The following is a 22,068-nucleotide window of genomic DNA, read 5'->3' as shown; positions in this document are numbered from 1 at the left end:
CTCTCTCTCTCTCTCTCTCTCTCTCTCTCTCTCTCTCTCTCTCTCTCTCTCTCTCTCTCTCTCTCTCTCTCTCTCTCTCTCTCACACTTAAACGAAACACCCTTATCTATAAATGGTTTTGGTACTTCCTCTCCCTATGACCGACTAGCTTGTGTTCCCCTCCTCTCATTATTCAGCATGTTACTGTGAATTCAATGGGCAGATGATGAGAATAAATGAAAACATCACGATGGAAGATGAGCGTGGAGGCTGCTGGAACGTCACATGCACAGCCAACGGAACGGTGGTGAACACATACAATCTGACCACTGAGGCTTCCACAGGTATGTTCTGACACTAAAGATATTTTTTACATGCAATTAAACCTTACATTTCACCAAAATGTTGCATCTATTGCTAATGTGGGATGTAATATTGTGGATGCAACCACTGTAATAGCTTTAAAACACTATCTGGACAAAGGTCAGTGTTATGAAACGTCGATTCCTGTGAATTAAATCCCTTTTTTATAAAGCCCTCTGGTGTGCCGGGTCTTCCTTCAATTTTTAGAATAATCTAAACATAGTTTTAGAACTGACAGAGATTCATGGTATAGATTAGTACTACCTTAAAGTTCTTTAATAGGACTCAAAATACTTTTCAACCACCATATATGCTCTACGTCAGGGGTGCGCAAACTGGGGGGCCCGGGATTTTGTTGGGGGCAGTGCGGCGGTTACTGCGGCCCCAATGCATTTAAATTAAATGCCGAGGGTCTGCGCGAGGCCTCTGCAACCTCAACTTACCGGGGTTCTGTAGACTTATGGCAACGCGGCATCCAATGACTCAGCGGGGTCATGTGACGTACATGTTTCCATGGTAACGCACGTCAAATGACGCTGCAAGGTCACGGGAAGTCACATGACCCGCGGCGTCATTTGACACCGGGCCACAGAGAAGGGTGGGCGCGAGCGCTGGGGCTGTCACACAGGGGGGGCGCAACTCCAAAACTTCAGATGCCATCTTAACAGCCGATGTATTCCAGTTTACAGTATTTCCGAAGAGCTGTTACATACTGTAAGTTCAGCAACAGGCATCACAGTTTACAATAGTATTTATTTTCGTTAGGACTAAGAACTGAAACGTCTAACTTTCTGTCCAGTTTCTTCTATGGAGTCAAGTACGAGGAATGAAAATGTGTGTTAAATAAATGCCGTGGGATAAATGCTAACATGCTGAACCTTATATCTCCGTGGCGCTGTGTCGGACCTGGGAACAATGTAGTCTTCATTTCTGTATATGTATAACATGTCACCCTTTGATGAAATGGCAGGTTCAATGGCCCATAGCTTCCCTTTGTGTCAATGTCACTATGTTCTGCTACAGTGGGGGCAGAGTTAGTGGGCTTTGCATGTCAAGTCATATTTTCATAAAGCTGTAAACCCATAACATGGCAATTTTTTTTTTAATGTCCTGACTTCAAAGAGTGAGATTTCAATATGTTGAACACACTCAAATTATAAATACGATTTCCAACAAGTGGTATTCATTCAAAATGAGTGAGACGTAACGTGTTCCAGCATATTGAAGAACAGGTGTTCAATTATATTTACTCACTGTTTCCACAGTAGCACCAGCCACGATTTGCCAGTACGAGGCATGCACCTGGTCAGAGTGGTATGACGTCAGTAAGCCAAGTCCTACTCGTGACGGAGGAGACTACGAAACCTTTCAGAACATCAAAGCTGCCGGCTACACGATTTGCAAAGGCTTGAAGGACGTGGAGTGTAGAGCCTCCAGCTTCATCAATACCCCTCTGGAACTTCTCAAACAGAAAGTAACATGTAACACTAGGATAGGGTTGATATGTAAAAATACGGACCAGCATACTGAGTTTTTCCAGTTCTGCTACAATTACCAGATAAGACTGCGTTGCTGTAATTATATACCATGTACTACTGGGGTGCCAGCTTCAACCAGGGAGGTAATTTCAACTTCAATTAGCACTACAAGGACCCCTAAATCAACAGCTATGACTAAGGGTAAATCTACCACACAAAACCCCAATATGATTACAGAAAGGGATATTGCAATAGCAACTGTAACTCCAGAGGAGCACTCAACTATACCAGAAAAGCCCTTTGAAGCCTCAGCTACAACAAAAGGGCCATTCAAAGCCTCAACAAGAACAACAGCTCCGGTCATTGCATCAGGTCCTGGTCCAGTTAGACCAACAACTTCTGTCAGCTACTCAGCCAGTACAGCAGCAACTGTGGTCAGCCGTACCACTTTAGCCATAACTCAAGCCAGTAGTAGAACTGCAACACAAATCCAAGAACTCTTACTTCTAAGATCATTTTCAAAAATTACTTCAAAGCCAGTAAAATCTTTAATAAGTCATGTAACCTCAACGATACATGAAGTCAAAAGCACAGATCAGCAGGTATAGTATGATGACAGTCACAATAATTAGACTGTGTAACATATATAGTAAGTAAGTAACTTATGAGTAGAGGCCGGCTAAATTGGATTTGTTTACATTAGAAAAGAGGCATCTAAGAATATATACAAATATATTTGGGGACAGTACAATGAGCTTTCAAAAGAACTATTCATTCCAATGACAGTACAAAGGACCCGGGAGCATCCCTTAAGGTTGGAGGAAAGGAGATTTCACCAGCAACAAAGGAAAGGGTTCTTTACAGTAAAGGCAGTTATAATGTGGAATTCATTACCCATGGAGGCTGTGATGGCAGATACAATAGATATGTCAAAAAAAAGGTTGAACTTATTTTTAAAAAGGAAAGGTATACAGGGATATACCAATAAATAAATATGGGAAGGATGTGTATCCAGAGAGAAATCAGATTGCCAATATTTGGAGTCAGGAAGGAATTGATTTCCCCCCCTATGAGATATCATTAGATTATATTTCACTGGGGTTTACTGTTTGCCTTCCTCTGGATCAATATACTGTAAGTACTGATATAGTATCTGTCGTCTAAATTTGGCATAGGTTGAACTTGATGGACGCATGTCTTTTTTCAACCTCATCTACTATGTAACTATGTAACTAAAGCTAGTTGTACCTACCTTTTATGCAATTCCAAAAAGTAATATCATCCATGAAGAAGTTGGACATTTTTTTTCTTATAAGGTTTTTGAAGAGAAACACTCTCTTATTACATGAGCTAGATTTCAATGCTTAGACCCCATTAAAAGTGCAATCCCACATAGCCAGCCAGAAAAAAACCCTTTTATTAAAAAATGTAACTGCCAAATTAGCTTCACTAATTTAACCATGATGAGCGAAATAAAAGGATTGGCGGCTTTTTATGTTTCCGTAAAATTAATTACAAGTTGAATTTCTCGGGGGGGAATGTGCTTGTCAATCAAGTGTTTTGTTGTTTTTTTTTTTTACCTCTTATCCCTCCCTGTCCTTGTTAAAGAGCCAATAAAGATAAGGCGAGGGGGGAAGTGGCAGTGACATGAGATGGGTGAAACTCGGGCCTTCAATTTTTTGCAGTATTTTGCCCAAAATTTAATCCTCAGACAGATTTTCGAAGGCGGCTTGGACAGTAACAAATTATTGCGTATGCTCCTGAAATCGGTATCATTTTCCCTTCCCGCGACTGCCATAAAGTCCACTGGCGCATTTTCATATTACATTTGTGTGCGGATTTTCAAAACTTGAGTCAGCGCCCCCCGCCCAGACTTTCTCACTGTGTGATTGTGATGGAAGTGGTCAAGGTACTGTATGGGCTGCTGTGCTGGTAGTGTAGATAAGTAGACAGGGACCTTTAGGGAGTATGGACAGGCACAGGCATGGTGTGGGACAGCAAGAAGAGAGATGTTTTTGGTTCCAGTTTTATTTTTGTTATGGAGAGTGATGGCAGTGGCAGGGGGTGGCTCTGTTGATGTCTCCTGTGAAACGGCGGAGGGATTTTTCTTTAAGCTCAGTTAGCAGTGCAGGTAGAACAGCAAGAGCAGCAGTAGATGTACCAGTTGCCTTTTTTGGGTACCAGCAGCTGGAGTAGAATTAGTACTATGGCTGCGACCCTTGTTGTGTGCATGCCTCCTATTGCTGTCCAGCCTGTGTTAGAGGAACAGGCTTTGGGGCCTATTCTAGTACAATCGATAAGTGACTTACAGATGCAGCCACCAGTATTAGAAAACTTACCTGAGAAATTCTGGGGCAGTCTCACAGTAAATGCCTCAATATTGCCTCAACATTTCTGTGAGATTCTTAATGGCCCATAGGATTAACACAACGGGTGTCCATGCAGTCCCATTCAAATTGAATGGGACTGCAGGGCCCTCCGCTGTGTTAATCCGATGGGCCATTAAGAATCTCACAGAAATGTTGAGGCAATGTTGAGGCATTTACTGTGAGACTGCCCCAGAATTTCCCAGGCACGAGTTTTAATACTGGTGGCAGCATCTGTATCGAGAATTTGAGGCACTTCTCGAACGAGCTAGCAAGTGTAGCTATTCAGAAAGCTTCAATAACATGCCAAACTCGCTTGAGAAGTGCTTGTTCCCGATTGCTCGTGCTCCCGCACAGAAAAACCGTGTGGGGGCTCAAAAATATGCTCAAACTTGCATTTTTTTGTGAAATCGAGCTATTCTAGTAGCTCCGAAATTAACATAGCGGCTGCAGGTTCTGATCTGATGGGATCCGCGATGGCACTCTGAATTTTTTTAATATTTTTACTGCATCAGATTGAAGCCGGGTGTCTCCGGAGCTCACACACATTAATACCAGAACGATTTTTAGCATTCTTCACCTTATTTTGGGTGTTTTACATAATTTGGTAAAAATCCAAAAACAAAACAAAAATCGAGCTTTGTCAAAAACCACAAGCAAAATGAAAACACAAAACATTTTTGGAACCAAAACACGAGGAAAAGTACCCACCCGTAAATATCCAAAACAAAAAAAGTTAGTTTTGTCAAAACCAGACTTCACAGCAACTGTTGCTGCCTGTGGGACATTGGCCTACCCCATTTATTTGATCCATTATGTACTATTAAAGCGTGCTTTTAATTTAACCGTTTATGCCTTGGACCGATCTGGGGTTCTTCTAGCAATAAGAGCTTTCACCTCACATGTTCTTACCTGAACTATTCACTATAAATTACCTCGTGGCTATGTATGCCCAATCTCTTACACTACAGTACATTGTATGAATTTGAGTGCATGTAATTTGGGGACTTTCTGGCCTACTTCCTCCATTTTGATTCCGTGGATCTCAGAATTGTATCCATGTCAAAACCAGAACCAAAACACGATTTGCTTATTAGAAAGAAAAGAGGAAAATAAACATGAGTGAAAGTGGCCATCTTTGCTTAAGATGTTGAGGTCAGTTCCAGCCATGGCCATTTACCCTCTTTGGAAGTATAAAGTATTTATAAATGAAGTGATACAATTATAAATGTAATATAATTTTCTGATTGCAGGCTATGCTAAGCTCATTTTATTCCGACTGCCTCACTGCCACCTGCTCTGATAATGGCAACCTTGATGTGAAAGGAGTGTTATGTCCAAAAGTGAAGAACATCACCTGTGAGGGTGGGAGACCACCCAAGAGAATCTATGATCAGGATGGATGCTGCTACCACTATCAATGTAAAAGTGAGTTCTACTCTTATGGGTCTATTAGGATCTAACTCAGTCGTGGCTTTCTCCTTACGTCTTTATTCATCACCTTATGAGGAATTAAACAGCCAATATTTTTTCTCACCTACAAAAGGCACCAACAACCCACCAGATCAGTGCCCATGAGTCTCAAAAAACTTGAGGGCACTGGGATTTGTCACAGAGTCATAATGTAAAACCGAAAAAGTAGAGCAAAGAAAACGAAAATAATGCATGATATGCTCAATATTTCCTATTCTATAGGGTGGGAAGAGGGGTAGCACACATCGTTGCCTAGTGAACATTACTCATTTGAAGTGTGTGACCCAATTTCTCATCATATTGAATATCCTGGTTAAGGGGACAGGTGTGAAATAATCATCGAAGGAATTATTTTTACTTTACTGTAGAGATGGGCAAAACTGGGTTATGTGAGATCAGAAGCTTACATTCCAAAACATAAAACCCTTACGGTTTTTAGAAACAAAAACCCTCCAAAAAATATGTAGAAAGAAACATTAAAACACAAGGCTACTGGGCTATAACTTTAATATATTTGCAATAAGATAAGAACTTGTGTCTTTTTTTTTTCCTACAGATTTTTCTTGAACTTAAAAGATGTATAATTATTTTGTATTTTGGGCTTTCTGGAAATGCAAATGTGTATATTATTGTAATTCTATAATGTAATTATTATAGAGTTTTATTGTATAATGTAGTATATGATGCACAATCAAAAGCAAACAAATGGGCTTCAAACAATACAAACCCACAACATTATTTAGAACCAAAAGACAATCACTTGTAAACAATGATAGAGTTTGAATCAGGGGACCCTGGTTTAATTCGTAGTGGCAGCTCCTTGTGACCTGGGGTAAGTCACTTTACCTCCATGTGCCTCAGGAACTAAAAACATAGACTGTAAGCTCATCTGTGTCTGTAAAACTTCCTAAGGCTACGGCCCCAGTGCCTGCGCTGCACGTGTGCCTGCGAGGTTGGCGGCAAGGGGAAAGACAGGGGGGGGGGCGTGATGGGAGAGTGACGGGGGCGCGGCCATGACATCACCCGGCAGGTTCGCCCTCATTGACTGAACCGCCGGGGGGCGTGGCCTAGTGCTCCATCGCGACTCCTGATCTCAATTTTATTGAGAACAGGAGTTTCTGTCGGCGCAGCGCGGCGCCCCGTCGTAGCGGGCCTGGCCCCATTGTGGGGCGGCTCTTGTCCCTGCGGCGTCCGCCACAGCGGGCGCTGCAGTAGCCAGCGGGGACCTGGCCTAAGTGCTGGGTACTGTGCTCTATACTGTGATTGTTTAGCGCTTTAAGTACCTTTGGAAGAAAAGTGCTACATGAAATATAATTATTATCTACAGTATACTGTATATCCACTCATTCTTGATAAACTGATTTTGAGCTCCCAAAGTTTGGGATGTTTTGCTACTTGAACATCAGCCATGAATTCTTTCTTCTTTTCAGTTTGTGTGGGTTATGATGGAACAAACAAGAGTGTAAGTATTGCTACTTTACAATGACAGCATAGCCTTGATTAATATGTATAGGACAGAGTGCAGCAGTTAGCTATGGGATCTGTGGCTTTGACTGTAGGGTCAACCAATGAATATTAAAGAATTCCTATTAAAAGTCATCACAATATATAACAATACAGCATAGCATACAGTATCATGTTATATGGACCAATAATGATGGCTGCATCTGTAAGGAGGACAAGCAAAGACAACATATACCTGTGTATATCCAAACGTCTCACACAGATTCCCAACACTTGTTCAGTTAAATTAGAGATACTATCGTTTAATTACAAAACAACTTATTACCACCTTGTATATAAGTTCTTTGCTGTAGTTTAGCAAAACTGGGGTGCGCAAACTTTCCAGTCTGTGCCCCCCTGCCTGTTGTCCACCCACTGCTCGTGCACCCCCTTACTTTGCCTCCTGTGTCAAATGACGCCGTGGGGTCATGTGATGCCCGCTGCCATGGCAACGTCACGTGACCCCACGCCGTCCAATGCCATCAGAGACATGGTAAGGGAATTTACAGAGGCCTCGCACGCTCCCCCGGCATTTAATTTGAAGCGCTGCGCCCCACTGGAAAATCTCGCGTCGCCCAGTTTGCGCAGCCCTGCTCTAGATTGCTGGTTTCCAACCTTTTTTTGGTGAGGGAATCCTATGTGAAATTCTGAGGAACCCCAACCCTCTCTAATAGCGTGCACTAGATCAGGGGTGCGCAAACTTTTAACAAAACACTAGATGGCGCTCTAACACTCCCAAAGAAAAATATATAAGTAAACTAATAAAAAGTGAAAAATTACAAGACTAATTATCCCCAAAATCAGTGATAACAAGTGACATAAGAGTGTGTGATGATAACACACATAAACCAGTGATAATATAAATTATGTGAAAAATGCACACAAATACCAGTGGTGATATAATAAATACAGCTCAACCTCCTTATAACGCTGTGCTTGGGGTCCAAAGAATCACATCGTGTTATAAGCGGATTGCATTAGAAATAATGTACAATTGTATGCATTGTACAATAAAGTATTTAAGAGAGCAATAATCGTGTTGTGAAGTATTCATAAATACGGCAATTGGGAGACACCCTAACATCGCGTTATAAGTGGATTTGCGTTGTAACGGATCACGCTATAACGGGGTTGAGCTGTATATAAGGGAAACCAACTTCACTCAAACCCTCAGCAAGACTGTTCCAAATAGTCTTCACACATATATCTCTCCAAATCCAGGGGAGCGAAGAAGGAAACCATAGAAAGATAAAAAGAAATCTACATAGTGCAATAATGCTAAACAGTGAAAATAGGAAATCAAAAACTCCAAAGTGCCTACTCAGAATAGAGCAGGAAAATGTAGGCAATGATTAAACCAATCCAGTGTTCATGGTAGCCCTGGATAATCTGTGGTGGTAGTCAGCAGTTTCGGACAAAGATATACAAAGACATACCTGTAATGCAGATCACACAAAGTACTTTATAAAACAGAGAAAGGCTCACAAATGGAGGCTTACTATCAAGAGGCAGAAAACAGGCAGAATCGGTAAAGGAGATGTGTTCACAGTTAAGATACAATCTCACCGCTCCTCGTTACACGATACACGCCATGCAGCTCTTCCGCGTCTGTCGGGTCCGATACGTCACGTCCGGTCACGTGATTTAGATCTCTGTGGACGTCACCGGCTCCCTTGGACTTGACTGTATTCTCTGCCTCTTGCCCAGACTGAGCTGGTTTACAGACTACCACCACAGATTATCCAGTGCGCAATCTTTTCCCTGTGTGCATCCCTGCCTGTTTCCTCGGCGCCTCACGCCCCCCCTCTCTCGGCCCCAGCATCAGATGATGCGTGGGGTCATGTGACGTCACGTGACCCCGCCGCGTCATTTGATGCCGGGTTACCATGACAGCGCGACGTGGGAAGGTAAGTGTGTTATAGAGGTCTCGCGTGGCCCCCCGGCATTAACTTAAAATGCCTGGGGGGAGAGTGCGGGACCTCTCTAACTGCCACGCACCCCACCCCCCCAGAAAATCTAGCGCCCCCCAGTTTGCGCACCCTTGCCCTAGATCAGATACATTGTACATTCTTCTGTATTTGGTACAGTTGTCAAATGACCTGAAAATTATGAAGAACCCTTCAGGGATGTCCCGGGGAACCCAAGGGTTCCTAGGAACCCATGTTGAAAAACACTGCTCTAAAGTGAAAAATAAATTTGGGTGCAGAAAAAGTACTGTACACAAACAGAGCAAGTACGCTAATACTAACAATCTGAAGTCAGAAAATGTGGATTGTATTTCTGAAATGTGAACAGGCTCCAAATTGTCACCTACCAAATGACCAACGTTAGAGATTGTTTACAGATAAAACGAGCTTTCCAAAACCTTATAGGTTATTCTTCCAGTGGACAGAACTCGTGAATACTAGAACTTTGAACTACATTTGTGGTGTAAACCATCTTATATTACTTATATACTGTTGACAGCCCGGAGAGACCTGGATAGACAACTGCCTAGAATGTTCCTGTGATATAGACCGGCTTGAGATTTTTTGCAAACCTCTGGACTGCGTGGAACCTGACCTGAGCATATGTGATCAACCGTGGCTGGAGCCTTTCCAGGTGCTGACCGATGAGGATCGTTGCTGCCCGAAGATCGAATGTCGTACGTAGGCTCAGTGTCATACAGAGTTTAGAGGCGGTGCAAGAAAAACAATTAAAATAGCAATTTTGTACAGCTCTGTGCACAAAATAAAAGATACTCTGCATCTTTACATAATGTAGTAAAATGCCTTTTGTCAGATACTCAGTACCTGATCATAAGATTTTTTTGTAGTCTGTTGAATTGGTCTCGAAACACTGTGGGGGTTATTCATTAAGCTACGATAGTGCCAACGGAGGCACTATTATACAGAAGCGCCATTGACTTCTATAGCCGTTTCTATGCAATAGTGCCCTGATTGGCACAATCAGATTCATGAATGGCCCCATATGACTCATTATAGAAGTTCAACATATTTTTCTTTTTCAAAGAGGAGAGCTTCATAAATGAGAGTTGCTGTTGTTGTACATCTCTGCAATAACCTCACAATACACGTTTCCAAGTCAATTGATGTTTTCCTTAGGCTGTGTCCCTGCATATTGCCGCAACCTGACCGGAGATTGTCCCTTGGGGTATGAAGCCGTTGGAACGATTGGAGAAGAGGACTGCTGTATCACCTTTGAATGCAGTAAGTTATGGTCCCTCTCATGATACCTACAGTATTGGTGGGTTCTAGAGACATCCAGAGACACTTAGGCTATAGCTGCTATCTTTTTAAAACCTCATTTCTAGACATACTGAAGGAGCATTGGAAGAGTAGAAAAAATACAGGTGAATAGAGTACACTGAGAATCCCAATATAGCTTACTGTGAATGTCTGACATCTCACCCCAGTACATATTAACCCCTTTCAGTGTCAGAGGGGATAGGGGACAGGATGAATAGGAAGTTATCTAAAGAAGATAACTAAACCCTTCCACATGCATGTCCTCTTTGTATGTATGATGTATATTTTTTTATAAAGCGCCCACAGCATACTCAGCACTTTACAAAAGAGACAATACAATGCAAGGAAGTATCATACAATACAGTAGGTGTAACAAACAAACTCAGACACTACTAAAGGAAACCCCTGCCCCGGAGAGCTTGCAATCTAAGTGGTATGTTGGGAGACTTGCAGAGACAGCAGGTCAGGGAGTAAGTTCAATAGATGGCAGTGCTTGGCCACAATGGTTGGTAAACTGTGGGTGTGGGAGAGTAGCCATGAGTTTAGGCTATTTAAATGCTTCCTTTAATAGGTGAGTTTTTAGGTTTGACTTAAAGGTGAGAAGGGAAAAAGGTTTAAGGGGGAGAGAGCAGTAGTAGAAAGTGGAAGGGGTGGAAAGGAGACAATTATTGGCAGACTACAGAAGACGAACAGCAACATAACAAGCGATAAAAGCTGTTCGTAGAGAACAGATGAGTGAGGAGCCTTGAGAAGCAGATGAACGGAGATCTCTTTGTAATGTCCTCTGTCCCCTATGATCAGTCTGTCACGTCATCTTTCTCTGTCACTATGCATTACAGTGCATGTACTCTTTTGTCTCTGTCCACTTAGCTTCATCCTTATGACCATCCCCTCTCTCTATGTTCTTCATCTACAGTTTGTTCTTCTATCCTGGTACTCAATATAATTTACAGGACACATGAATTTCTCTAGTCAAAAAGGGTGTAAATAGATTCTAATTCTCCCTGTCCACACTGAAAGACCATAAACATGTGTCACTCTGGGATGATGCTCAATTGTTCAATATACATGTATAAAATGTATTTTTCTTTTTAAAAGAACCAAAGAACGTCTGCGTATTCAAAGGGAACATGTACCAGGTAAGACCGCTAGCCATAATGTAATATACTTCTTCCCTTGATTATTCTGTGATTTCTGTTGAGTTTGACAAACTTATGGTTACTGTTAGGGGTAGGGCAGTCAGGTTATTTGGTGGTCTTCTGTTCACATGATTAAAAACCATACCAAGGACCCCCTACCCTCTCCTGCCACTGTGTCTTCTGTCTCAATCTCCATACATACCCTATTTTTGTATAAAGCATGACCTGTATACTGTACTTCCAGGTCGGAAAATCCATCTGGACAGACAAATCATCATGTAAAGACTGCCAGTGCCTGGACACAAAGGACCCACAAACTGGGCTTAATGTTGTCAGTTGTGAACCTATACGGTGCATGACGAATTGTCCACTGGTGAGTTCTCCTTCTGCAGTTGCCTTCTTTACACTTTACGGAAATATAGTTCTCCTTGGCATCAGATTCTTAGTGATGGCAATGTCAGAACAAAGTCTTTGTGTCCAATTGATCCTTGTAGTAGTTCAAAGGGGCTGTAAGATGTAAAGATGCTGCTGCAAGACGAACAAAAAGAAAAAAGGAACATAGTACAATACTGTATGTCTGATCATTCACAGAATTAAGTGTCTCTTATACAGGTAATAATCTACTCACACTTGCAATGGAGCATATGGAGGTCACTTATTCAACAGACTTGGCTTGTCCTTAACATGTTGTACACAAGTATGTTCACTCTGATGCAGCTCAGTAATTCCCCATAGGCAAAAGATATATGCACACAGTGTAAAATCTTCGATACATTTAATATGGACTCCCGACCAAATACAAACAAAGTTTCTGGTCGATTGGTGCCATTTTAAAATGCCGCTCGCCGCCTGAGTAGACACGGGTTGTCCGCATCTCCAGCACTTAGACACTGTCTCTTCTTGCTGCCACATTGTAGACAGATCATCTTCCCTTGATGACATCACTGGTTGGCCACTACCGGCGTCCACATGTTGCTGCATCAGTTAGCTCCACCCAACGTGCTTCGTGACCACTCAGGGACACTTCCTCAGGGGTTACACTACTTGCACATTCACATACATCCACACACAGACACTCTCTTTTCTTAACAATAATTAACTCTAATTTTCATCATATCCATCATACATCACTTAACCCTCAATGAGATAAGACTGTTAAAAGTAAGGATAACTCTCATATGCACATCACTTGGCCTGAAAGACGTTAATATGATCACTCGTAAAAGTCAGGATCACACTCATACACACTCTAGTTGCTTCTATAGCCTCCAAAAGACAGGAGTTTTCTCTTTAGCCTTAGAAAGAGTGAATATCCCTCTATTACAGTACATACATTCACTGTACCACAGAGTACAGTCAGTTCCCTATAAACTTCATTGCACTTTTCTGATCACAGACCTCAATAGGATCATACCGTACTGTACTTCTCCACGGATCTCAATAAAATTGTATTTTTAATATTCTGGGATCTGTCTGATACTGTACATATAATATTCTGGATTCTGTCTGATACTGTACATATAAAATTCTGGATTCTGTCTGATACTGTACATATAAAATTCTGGGATCTGTCTGATACTGTACATATAAAATTCTGGATTCTGTCTGATACTGTACATATAAAATTCTGGGATCTGTCTGATACTGTACATATAAAATTCTGGATTCTGTCTGATACTGTACATATAAAATTCTGGATTCTGTCTGATACTGTACATATAAAATTCTGGGATCTGTCTGATACTGTACATACAAAATTCTGGATTCTGTCTGATACTGTACATATAAAATTCTGGGATCTGTCTGATACTGTACATATAAAATTCTGGGATCTGTCTGATACTGTACATATAAAATTCTGGGATCTGTCTGATACTGTACATATAAAATTCTGGATTCTGTCTGATACTGTACATATAAAATTCTGGATTCTGTCTGATACTGTACATACATAGTTATTCCAACTTTATATCAGTATTTCACATTTTGTATATTTTTGATATGTCACAATGGAATGGACAAGGTATATTGAAATGCATAATTTCCTGCTTAAAGCAGTGACATCAAATTCCCATTCTCATGCAATGTCTCACTACCTTATTCTGTATCCTGTTTTCTTCCTCTCTAGGGTTACTTTTATCACAGACCTCAGGGTGTGTGTTGTGGACAGTGTGTGCAGGTATCCTGTGTCGTGAAGATGAACAATGGATCCGTCTACCTACTACAGGTATCGTCCCGCATACATCCTCCCTATTTATGCTGCTTTATGACTCCTACTATGGCGTTACTCCATAAACAGCCCTTTCGTGCCGGAAAACACCATACAGCCTATGCACTTAAATAGGCCATACAGAGCCATATTTACTCATGCTAGAAAGTGTCTCATGGAATAGAACGGCTTAGTAAATACAGTGTGGCCCAGTATCTACAAGCCGGGGTCTTTCTGTTTGGACTGTTTCCATTGTACAGAAGGTGGTACTGTATGAGGGATGGAAGTGTAAAGGGAAACTCACTCTCAATCTTTAACATGTTGATTTTCAGGTGGTGGATGGCTTCACAAGCATGGAACAAATATAGCTCATGTTTTATAACCAGGGTGGGCAACCCTGTCACCATGCGCCACTTGTGGTGAATTGGCAGGGAAACTGTGACGAATAGAGCCGCTGGGACTCCCTGTACGGCCCCCTCAACCCCCCCCCCCTCCTCCCTTGGTAGGGAAGGAGCGTGCTCCAGCGGTGTGATGCACTCCCCCCCCCCCCCCATCCCTCGTTACTGCACCGGCAGCCACAGGGAAGGAGAAGCAGCACTGAGAGAAAGCTCTCTCCTCCTCCCCCGTTTCTTACTGCACCGGCAGCCACAGGGACAGGAGAAGCAGCATGGAGAGGAAGCTCCCCAGCCGGCTCCAGCCACTGTCAGGGGGTTGAGAGTGACTTGGCTGCACTGATCCGCTCCGCCATGAGCCCCCAGCACAGCCTCTTTAAATCCCGACAGCTTGCATAAGCCCCCACCGCCTGGCTTAGGATACCCCCCCACCCCCAGATGCCCCTATCCCCCCCCCCGATGCCCTCTCCTGCTGCCCAGATCCCCGCTCATGCTGCCTTCAGGCTGCCCAGATCTCCCCCCCCAGGCTGCCCTGACCCCTCCCTCTCGCGCTGCCCATACCCTCCCTTCTCACGCTGCCCTGACCCTCCCTTCTCACGCTGCCCTGACCCCCCCCTCTCGCACTGCCCTGACCCTCCCCTCTCGCGCTGCCCTGACCCTCCCCTCTCGCACTGCCCAGACCACCCCCCCCCCACAGCTGAACCAAGCCTGCCAACCAGCACCCACCCTGCCCCCCACTGCTGCTGCGGAGTTACCCCCTCCCGTCGCCAGTTCCCCTGCCCTACGCACCGCGTTACGCACCCTCCTATGCGCCCTATGCATGGTGGGGGGTGCTTGATGATGAGGGGGACTGCTGAAAGGGACTGAGGGAGATCAAGGTTGCTGAAGGAAGATGATGATGATGATGGGGGGGTTAAAAGAGATGGTGATGTGGGGGGTTAAATGAGATGATGATGAGGTGAGGTGATGATGATGAGGGTAGTGGTGGTGGCGTGAGAGGAGGATGAAGAGGTGGGTGAATGGAGGAAGGGGATAAGGGGGGTGAGAGGATGAGCGGGGTTGCGGTCGGAGAATTTATAAACTTGTTCAAACAGTTTGTGGTTTTTAAAATTTTCGCATGCGCAACATAATACCTGCATTTTTACATGGTGTGGCTATTTTCACTTCTAATTCGCCACACCTGTGGCTACATTGAAAAATAGGTTTCCCACCCCTGTTTTATAACAACGACTTACTCAAGGAATTCATTAGCAAATTAACCACACTGTGTTAATGTGATAATATACTAAAGGACTTGCCACATTAATATCTTCTTTGCTAGAAGAACTAGCAGTGCATTAGTGTCTATTCAACCCCCCCTTCCCCCTTATTTATTCTGAATTTCAGCCTGGCGAATCACGGTTTCTTTCAGTGGATAACTGCACCCGTTACACCTGTGAGGTTATCAAGGAACACATGGTTACGGCCTCTAAGACACAAATTTGTCCCACGCTTCTTGAAGGGGAGTGTGAGTCTGTGAGTTCTAATCATATGTTATTCAAATCTAAACACAGTTGGAGAAGCAGCGGGTTTCTGGTCAACAGGATAGAAAGGAAGTGGTCTGTTGGAGTGGAGAGCGTGTTTATATACGTGTCTATAGAAGGATTTAGGCAAAAGTTAAAGGGAATGGTTGTATGGAGCAATAAGAGGCAGTTAGGGAGGCAATACAGGGAGAGGTTACAGTATATGGAGCAATATGAAGAGTTAGGGAGGAGTTATAGGGTAAAGTCATATGGAGAAATAGTAGGGGATACAAGAATTTAAAGGGAATGGTAACATGCTGAACTAAGAGGAGTTAAGAGGGAAGATATTTTCATATCATTGGTGAAGTGTAACAGTCATTCATACTGTATATTCAATTTGACATCATGCAGGGCACGGTGGAGAAGGCACCTGATGGTTGCTGTGATGTGTGTAAAGGTAATATTCACTATAAACAACAGATGAAATCTCATGTTGTTCCCATGCAGTATTTGCGTGAAAAGAACAGCTTGAGAGGCATCAACTCATGCCAGTTGAGTAAAACATTTTGGTGTTGGGTGGCGGTCTGGGATGTCACACCTCTCCGCCGGGAGAACTCACTGCTGGGACACTTCACCACTCAAGATCTAAACAACACCATTTTAAATGCCCCTGCGCTGCCCTGAGGACATTTAAAGATGTCTTGTCAGAGCGGCGGGTGCACAGATATCTTTAAATGCCACATTTCAAGATTTCCTGCCCGCCCCTGTCCTCCGAGTGTGCCGCTGTCCTTGGAACTGCGCGGGACATTTAAAGATGGCTTCATTGAGATCACAAGCGGCAAGGTGTCCTGGTACAGAAATTTGTGGTGGCAGAGCGCTGCTCTGGTGGCGATTTGTTGTGGCCAAATGTCCCATTCCATTGGGTGGTTCATGTACACCCAACATCAACTCAAGCCCCAGCATACTGTGGAGTTTACCAACTCTGTCAGTGCTTGACGGTAAGGGGCCAGGTACTGGTTCCAAAAAAGTTATAGCTGAGCATCCTCTATAGTGCCATGTTAAATCAGTATTGTGTGCCCCAAAACAAATGGAGTAATTATCAAACAATTATAGAGAACCATGAAATGGAACACAGTCTCTACCAGTCTCTTATCCTGTTCTCATGATAACTCCATTTGTGTAAGAATGTGGGGGCCAGCTATTTTATTTAGGATGAAAAGAGGAAAGTATTTGTCAATAGTAAAAAATAAAACAAAACTGGGGGGAGCATGTCCCCCATAGTGGGGATACCTTTAATAAAATGTAGATTTATTTTTATATATTACAGATATACTGTATTTGATTATCCCACCATTTCTAAGGTTCTGATCTTCAACCTACCGTATTTTGGTTGGAAATCCATAATGGGATATTTTGGAGTGCTTCCATTCAAACGAATTTAGGCCTAGATCAATGGAAGTTAACAGATCCTTAAGACAAAGGCCCAAGTTTATACTTAACTATAACGGAGATTAGTGCGAGAGAGATAAAGATCCCCCTAAAACCCACCTTTAAACAACATTTGGACAAAAAGGATCACCTCTGGGAAATATGCTAATAGGATATGCATAGTACAGTATATGTAAATTCATCTCTCTCAACCCCCTTTTCTCCTACCTTTCCTCCTCCCTTCTTCCCCTGTCCCATTCCCCTTCCCGACTCCTGAAAGACCCATATTTCACGGTCTGGAGGGAGCCAACGTCACCTTTAGGTAAGACAGGCGTAGCACTAGGCATGTGAAGCTAACGCAAGGCAGTGCTAACGTATCATGCTGTTAAGCCTATGCTAATGAGATCACTAAGGGCCATTATTTTTGCATATACAGTATTTAGCTTTGTGAATTGGTGTTAACCTCAGGGAACAGAACTTCCATTCCGTTTTTTTGATAACATGACGTTATGAGTTAACAGAGCTGTGTGTATCTAGGCCGTAGTGCACGCCAGAAGTCATGGGGTACATCGTGACCTTTGAATTAGTTAGCGGATACAATAACAGTCGCCACATCTGTATCTGTGTATGTGTGTACCATATATTTCTTCAACTTTCTCTCTCCACCTCAGCTGCTAAGTCTTGCAAGGTCCAGAAAAAAACGACCTTGATTTCCCATAAGAACTGCCGTGCTACTGTTACCCTGTCATACTGTGAGGGATCATGCCCAAGCTTGCGACAGTAAGTGGTGTATCCAGCATGTATATGTCGGTCACAATTGAGTGTCACAGACTATCCTCTTTTCTCAATAACAAAATTGTGCTACATATCCTAGAGGGCTTTGAGAAAAAAAGAACAGGATGAAGCTGCCCTCCAGTACTTTGTGGGGTCATCTTGCGTGAAGATCTGGAGTCACCTCTCCCAAAATTTAACAATGAAGAATGTATATTCTTTTGTACTTCCTCCTTAAGGTTTTAATGGACCTTGATGTGCCCGAACATAGCTACTCCTTGGAGTGTTGTGTATTATTGTTCACCATGCTCTGTATTACTTATTGCATCATTGTATTTTTTTCATAGTATAAAACTGTATTTATATTGTCCATTTTCCACATTAATTTAAAGTGGTAGGGTTACAAGGAGCATCATTTGGGAGGAAGTCACCGATATTTTTGTTTTGAACATTGGTGTGTCTATTATACTATTATACTTACTTTAGCTATTCGCCATATCACAGCCCATCATACTTAACTGTAGAATATACAAGTGTAGCATGAATCATCACACACTTGTACTCCCCCCCCCCCCCTATACCTAGTCATACCATTCGCTAAGGGGATACTGCATTTCAGACCCCTTATAGCTAACTGATTTAATCAAGCTCAGTTATCTATTTTTATTTTACTGTGGATCCAGAGTGACAACTACACTCGACATAAGATCTATAGTTAGTGTCCGTTGTCTGTATACATTTTAATCACCATTATTATAGTAATTATGATCAATAACGTATCATTTTAACTAACTAATCATGCAGCTCTGGGAGGAAAAGTGCTTTAAGTTGGGTTTTTGTTCTTCGTTTCGTGTACTCTAATTGCTTACCCAACAGCACCCCTCCCTCATAATAATAATAATAATAATAATAGCATGTTCTTGTATAGTGCTGCTAGTTATACGTAGCGCTTTACAGAGACATTTTGAAGGCACAGGTCCCTGCCCCGTGGAGCTTACAATCTATGTTTTTGGTGCCTGAGGCACAAGGAGATAAAGTGACTTGCCCAAGGTCACAAGGAGCCGGCACCAATAATTGAACCAGGCTCCCCTGCTTCAAACTCTCAGTGCCAGTCAGTGTCTTTACTCACTGAGCCACTCCCTCCCCCATCACTCATCACTATTCAATCCACTTAGCTCTAGCAGGATACCCTTATATGTTACTAAAACTATATTGTGTAACTTTCCTGATATTCTAATTTCACAACGGACTTGTGTAACTTCCTTTGCATCCTTATAGGCTCTCTGTTCACAGATTCAGCAAGGAGCAGACCTTGGTGTTGCGAATCCCTGTGTGATTTAGTTTGTATAGTATACCACTGTGTAGAACAGAAGTGTGTAACTCCACTTGTGTACTTGTAGATTCTACATGGCGTGGACCTGCCTATATCATTGTGTTATATTGCACTACACTGGCGACACACTTTATTCGAGCTCGGCTAGTCCCACGAATTCGGGTATACCCGGGTGTATTGAGGTTTGTGACTGTTTTCTGCCCGAGTGCATTGGGTTATTTTCCAGGCAGGGATTGAAGCATTTTATTCCCGCTGGCTGCAATACTGCACAGTATATATATATATACTGCATTACAATTCATGAATTTATGCCATCTGGTAGACACGCGAAGCATTGCAGCCTATTAAATCCTAATCATTATCATTTAACAGATCAGCCGCCCGTCAGCCAGGCATGAACCCAGGCTGGGAAGGCAAACGCAACGGGGCTTGTCAGAGGTGAGGAGTGGCGCATTCCAGGTATCTGCCAGGTACATACTGGGTATTTGCTCGAATAAAGTGTGTCGGTGCAGTATGTAGCACTGATGTGTGTAACTTTCATTGCATCCTTATAGATTGTACATGGGCAGACTCAGCATCTGTGGGTGTTCAATAAATCTTTGCATGTATAGCACTGTGTAGCACGAAGGTGTTTACGTCCGCTTGTGTTTTTATAGGTTCTCCATGGAAAAACTCAGCATGGAGGGGACATGTGGGTGTTGCCAGGAGCTGAAGACCAAACAGCAGGAGGTTAAACTTACCTGCCCTAATGGGGAACAGAGCATCCCCTTCACTTTCACCTCTGCAGAGAGTTGTGAATGCACTACCACTGTGTGCACCCCTTAACTTCTCCCTCCACCCCCTGGGATCCATCTCTCCAAGGCCACACCAACTGAGTATGAAGCTACCCAACACCATCAAAGACCTGTCATCAATGGACTTCTCAACCCTTTTGCCTCCTACCCTATGAAAGGCACATTACGAGGCCCCACCTAAGCTCCAGATTTGATAACTAACCTGGGTCGATACAAATGTAATTGTAACGTAGGTTAGATGCAAAATGTGATGTCTAAGGTTTCACTTAATTATTGTGTTTCTTGGTTATAATTGCCATTCAATATGCTGCGGTTAATGCAAATGATCTTCCTCCGGTGTCAATATGAAATTCTGTGGTGGTGACATGACTACCTCTGTGGTGAGGTGAAAGATTTGATGGTTCATTGGTCAACCTCTGTCTTTCACTACGTTATGTTGCAATGAAAGTGATAATTGATGAGCTACAGGCCCCTCCTATCCATTTCTTTGTGCCATCTTGTGGTGGGGAGGACATACTCAGTGGAGGATAACTGTCCCTTTTTTTCCTGTTTTGTCCTTCTCCTCTATCGTCGGTGCCCCCTTACCTGCCACATTATACATAACAGAGAGAATTAATGTAAGGCTTTGAGACTAGCTACATTTTCAGAAAACAAATGGGTAATAAAGCTGGGTAATGGTAAAATGCTGTCCTAACCCTTCCTTTTACATTGAAAACTTCTCAGAGCAGGCACCTCATTTCCCATGCTTTCATTGTGCTTTGGTGTTTTGTTCTTGTCCTTACTCCCCACCGCGGACTGTACTGCGAAATGTATCAGCACAAAATAAAAGATAATGCCATTAATAGTAACTACAATAAAACTCACAGGTGATCATCTATCATTTCAAATCTGCAGGTGTGTGGCTGAGGGAAATGTCATTCTAATTGGACTACAAATGTTTTAATTGGCTACAGTTTTTATCATCAATGAATGTTTAACATCAAGTATCTTGTGGGTTCCTTTTCTTATGAATGCATGTTTTTACAGACAGTAGCTACAGTATAACCAGGACACACAGAGCTGTCCACAGAGGCCCATATTGGCAAAGTACTACCAAGTCATCAGGCACCTAACACCCCATTCTAATAGGCCAGAAGATCTCTTATGGCATAGTAGTGTATATTAAATATAGCCCAATGGTACTGTAGCTTGGGCATCTCATTTCCACACACACGGCAGTTCAGACATCAGTTCAAACAAATGTAAACCCTTACCATATCATTTTCTCACTTTAACTACTGCATCCTCCCAGGGCCGCTTTATACATTAGGCCGACTAGGCGCAGTGCCTAGGGCCTACGAACCTTTTAGGGCCTACAATATTTCACTTGAAAAAATACCTAAACAAAAAAAAAATCACAAAATAAGAGAAAACAGCAAATTTTAATTTAAATGCCTTCGAAGTATCGATACCTTTAAATATCGAAACAAAAGTATCGATGCCGAATATCGCTAGTATCGAAAGAAACAAGCAAACGATGAAATTAGCATAAACATGAGTAAAAATATCGGAAACACAGGCCTCTAGAAATAAAAGTGCCTAGGGCCTACGAAGGTCTTAAAACGGCCCAGCATCCTCCTTTCTGCCGTCCCCCTCCCATTGAGAACGCTCTCAGACAACAGCAAATTGAATTCCCTCTATCCCACCGCTCTTCCCTTTCAAGCAATGCACTTAAATATTTTTTTTTCAATTCTGTCCCCCTTTGTGGTTTTGTTTTATATAATCAGAGTCCTATCATCATCAACTTTAAAAATAAAATGAACAAAACATGCAGTGATCCTCTATTCTTTTTTTTTTTTCTTCTTACATTTTAGGAATTAAGTCTTTACATATTGCAAAACATTGGCGTTTTCAGATCACTCCTTTATCAAATGTAGAAGCTCGTTAAACACGTTTCTTATATTTGTAACACATATTCCCCCACCCAATCTCACATAGGGTCTCCTAGGGGAATTGTTACTATGGTTTCATTTGTCTGGGTGGTGCACCTGCTGGCTTACAGGACTCCTGAGTCTCCCACTTGATTGGTATTATGGGGAAGGTCAGGACAG

General features: G+C 42.7%; 1 protein-coding gene across 1 annotated transcript; it reads left to right on the top strand.

Annotated features, from left to right (window-relative positions):
- The first annotated feature begins 229 nt into the window (after positions 1–229).
- On the top strand, positions 230–21,710 carry LOC142463846 (mucin-5B-like). The gene is made up of 13 exons (XM_075566658.1): positions 230–323; positions 1,575–2,422; positions 5,440–5,614; positions 7,090–7,121; positions 9,629–9,806; positions 10,267–10,371; positions 11,509–11,549; positions 11,794–11,922; positions 13,678–13,776; positions 15,537–15,665; positions 16,064–16,109; positions 17,752–17,860; positions 19,841–21,710. Exons 1-13 carry the CDS (start codon positions 230–232, stop codon positions 20,007–20,009), a joined length of 2,154 nt encoding a protein of 717 aa, XP_075422773.1. The 3' UTR covers positions 20,010–21,710.
- Positions 21,711–22,068: the final 358 nt, after the last annotated feature.

This window comes from Ascaphus truei, chromosome 12 (genome assembly GCF_040206685.1).
Source record: "Ascaphus truei isolate aAscTru1 chromosome 12, aAscTru1.hap1, whole genome shotgun sequence".
Lineage (NCBI taxonomy): Eukaryota > Metazoa > Chordata > Amphibia > Anura > Ascaphidae > Ascaphus > Ascaphus truei.
Note: the sequence above shows the minus strand (reverse complement) of the source record. Positions and strands in the feature narration are given on the sequence as shown.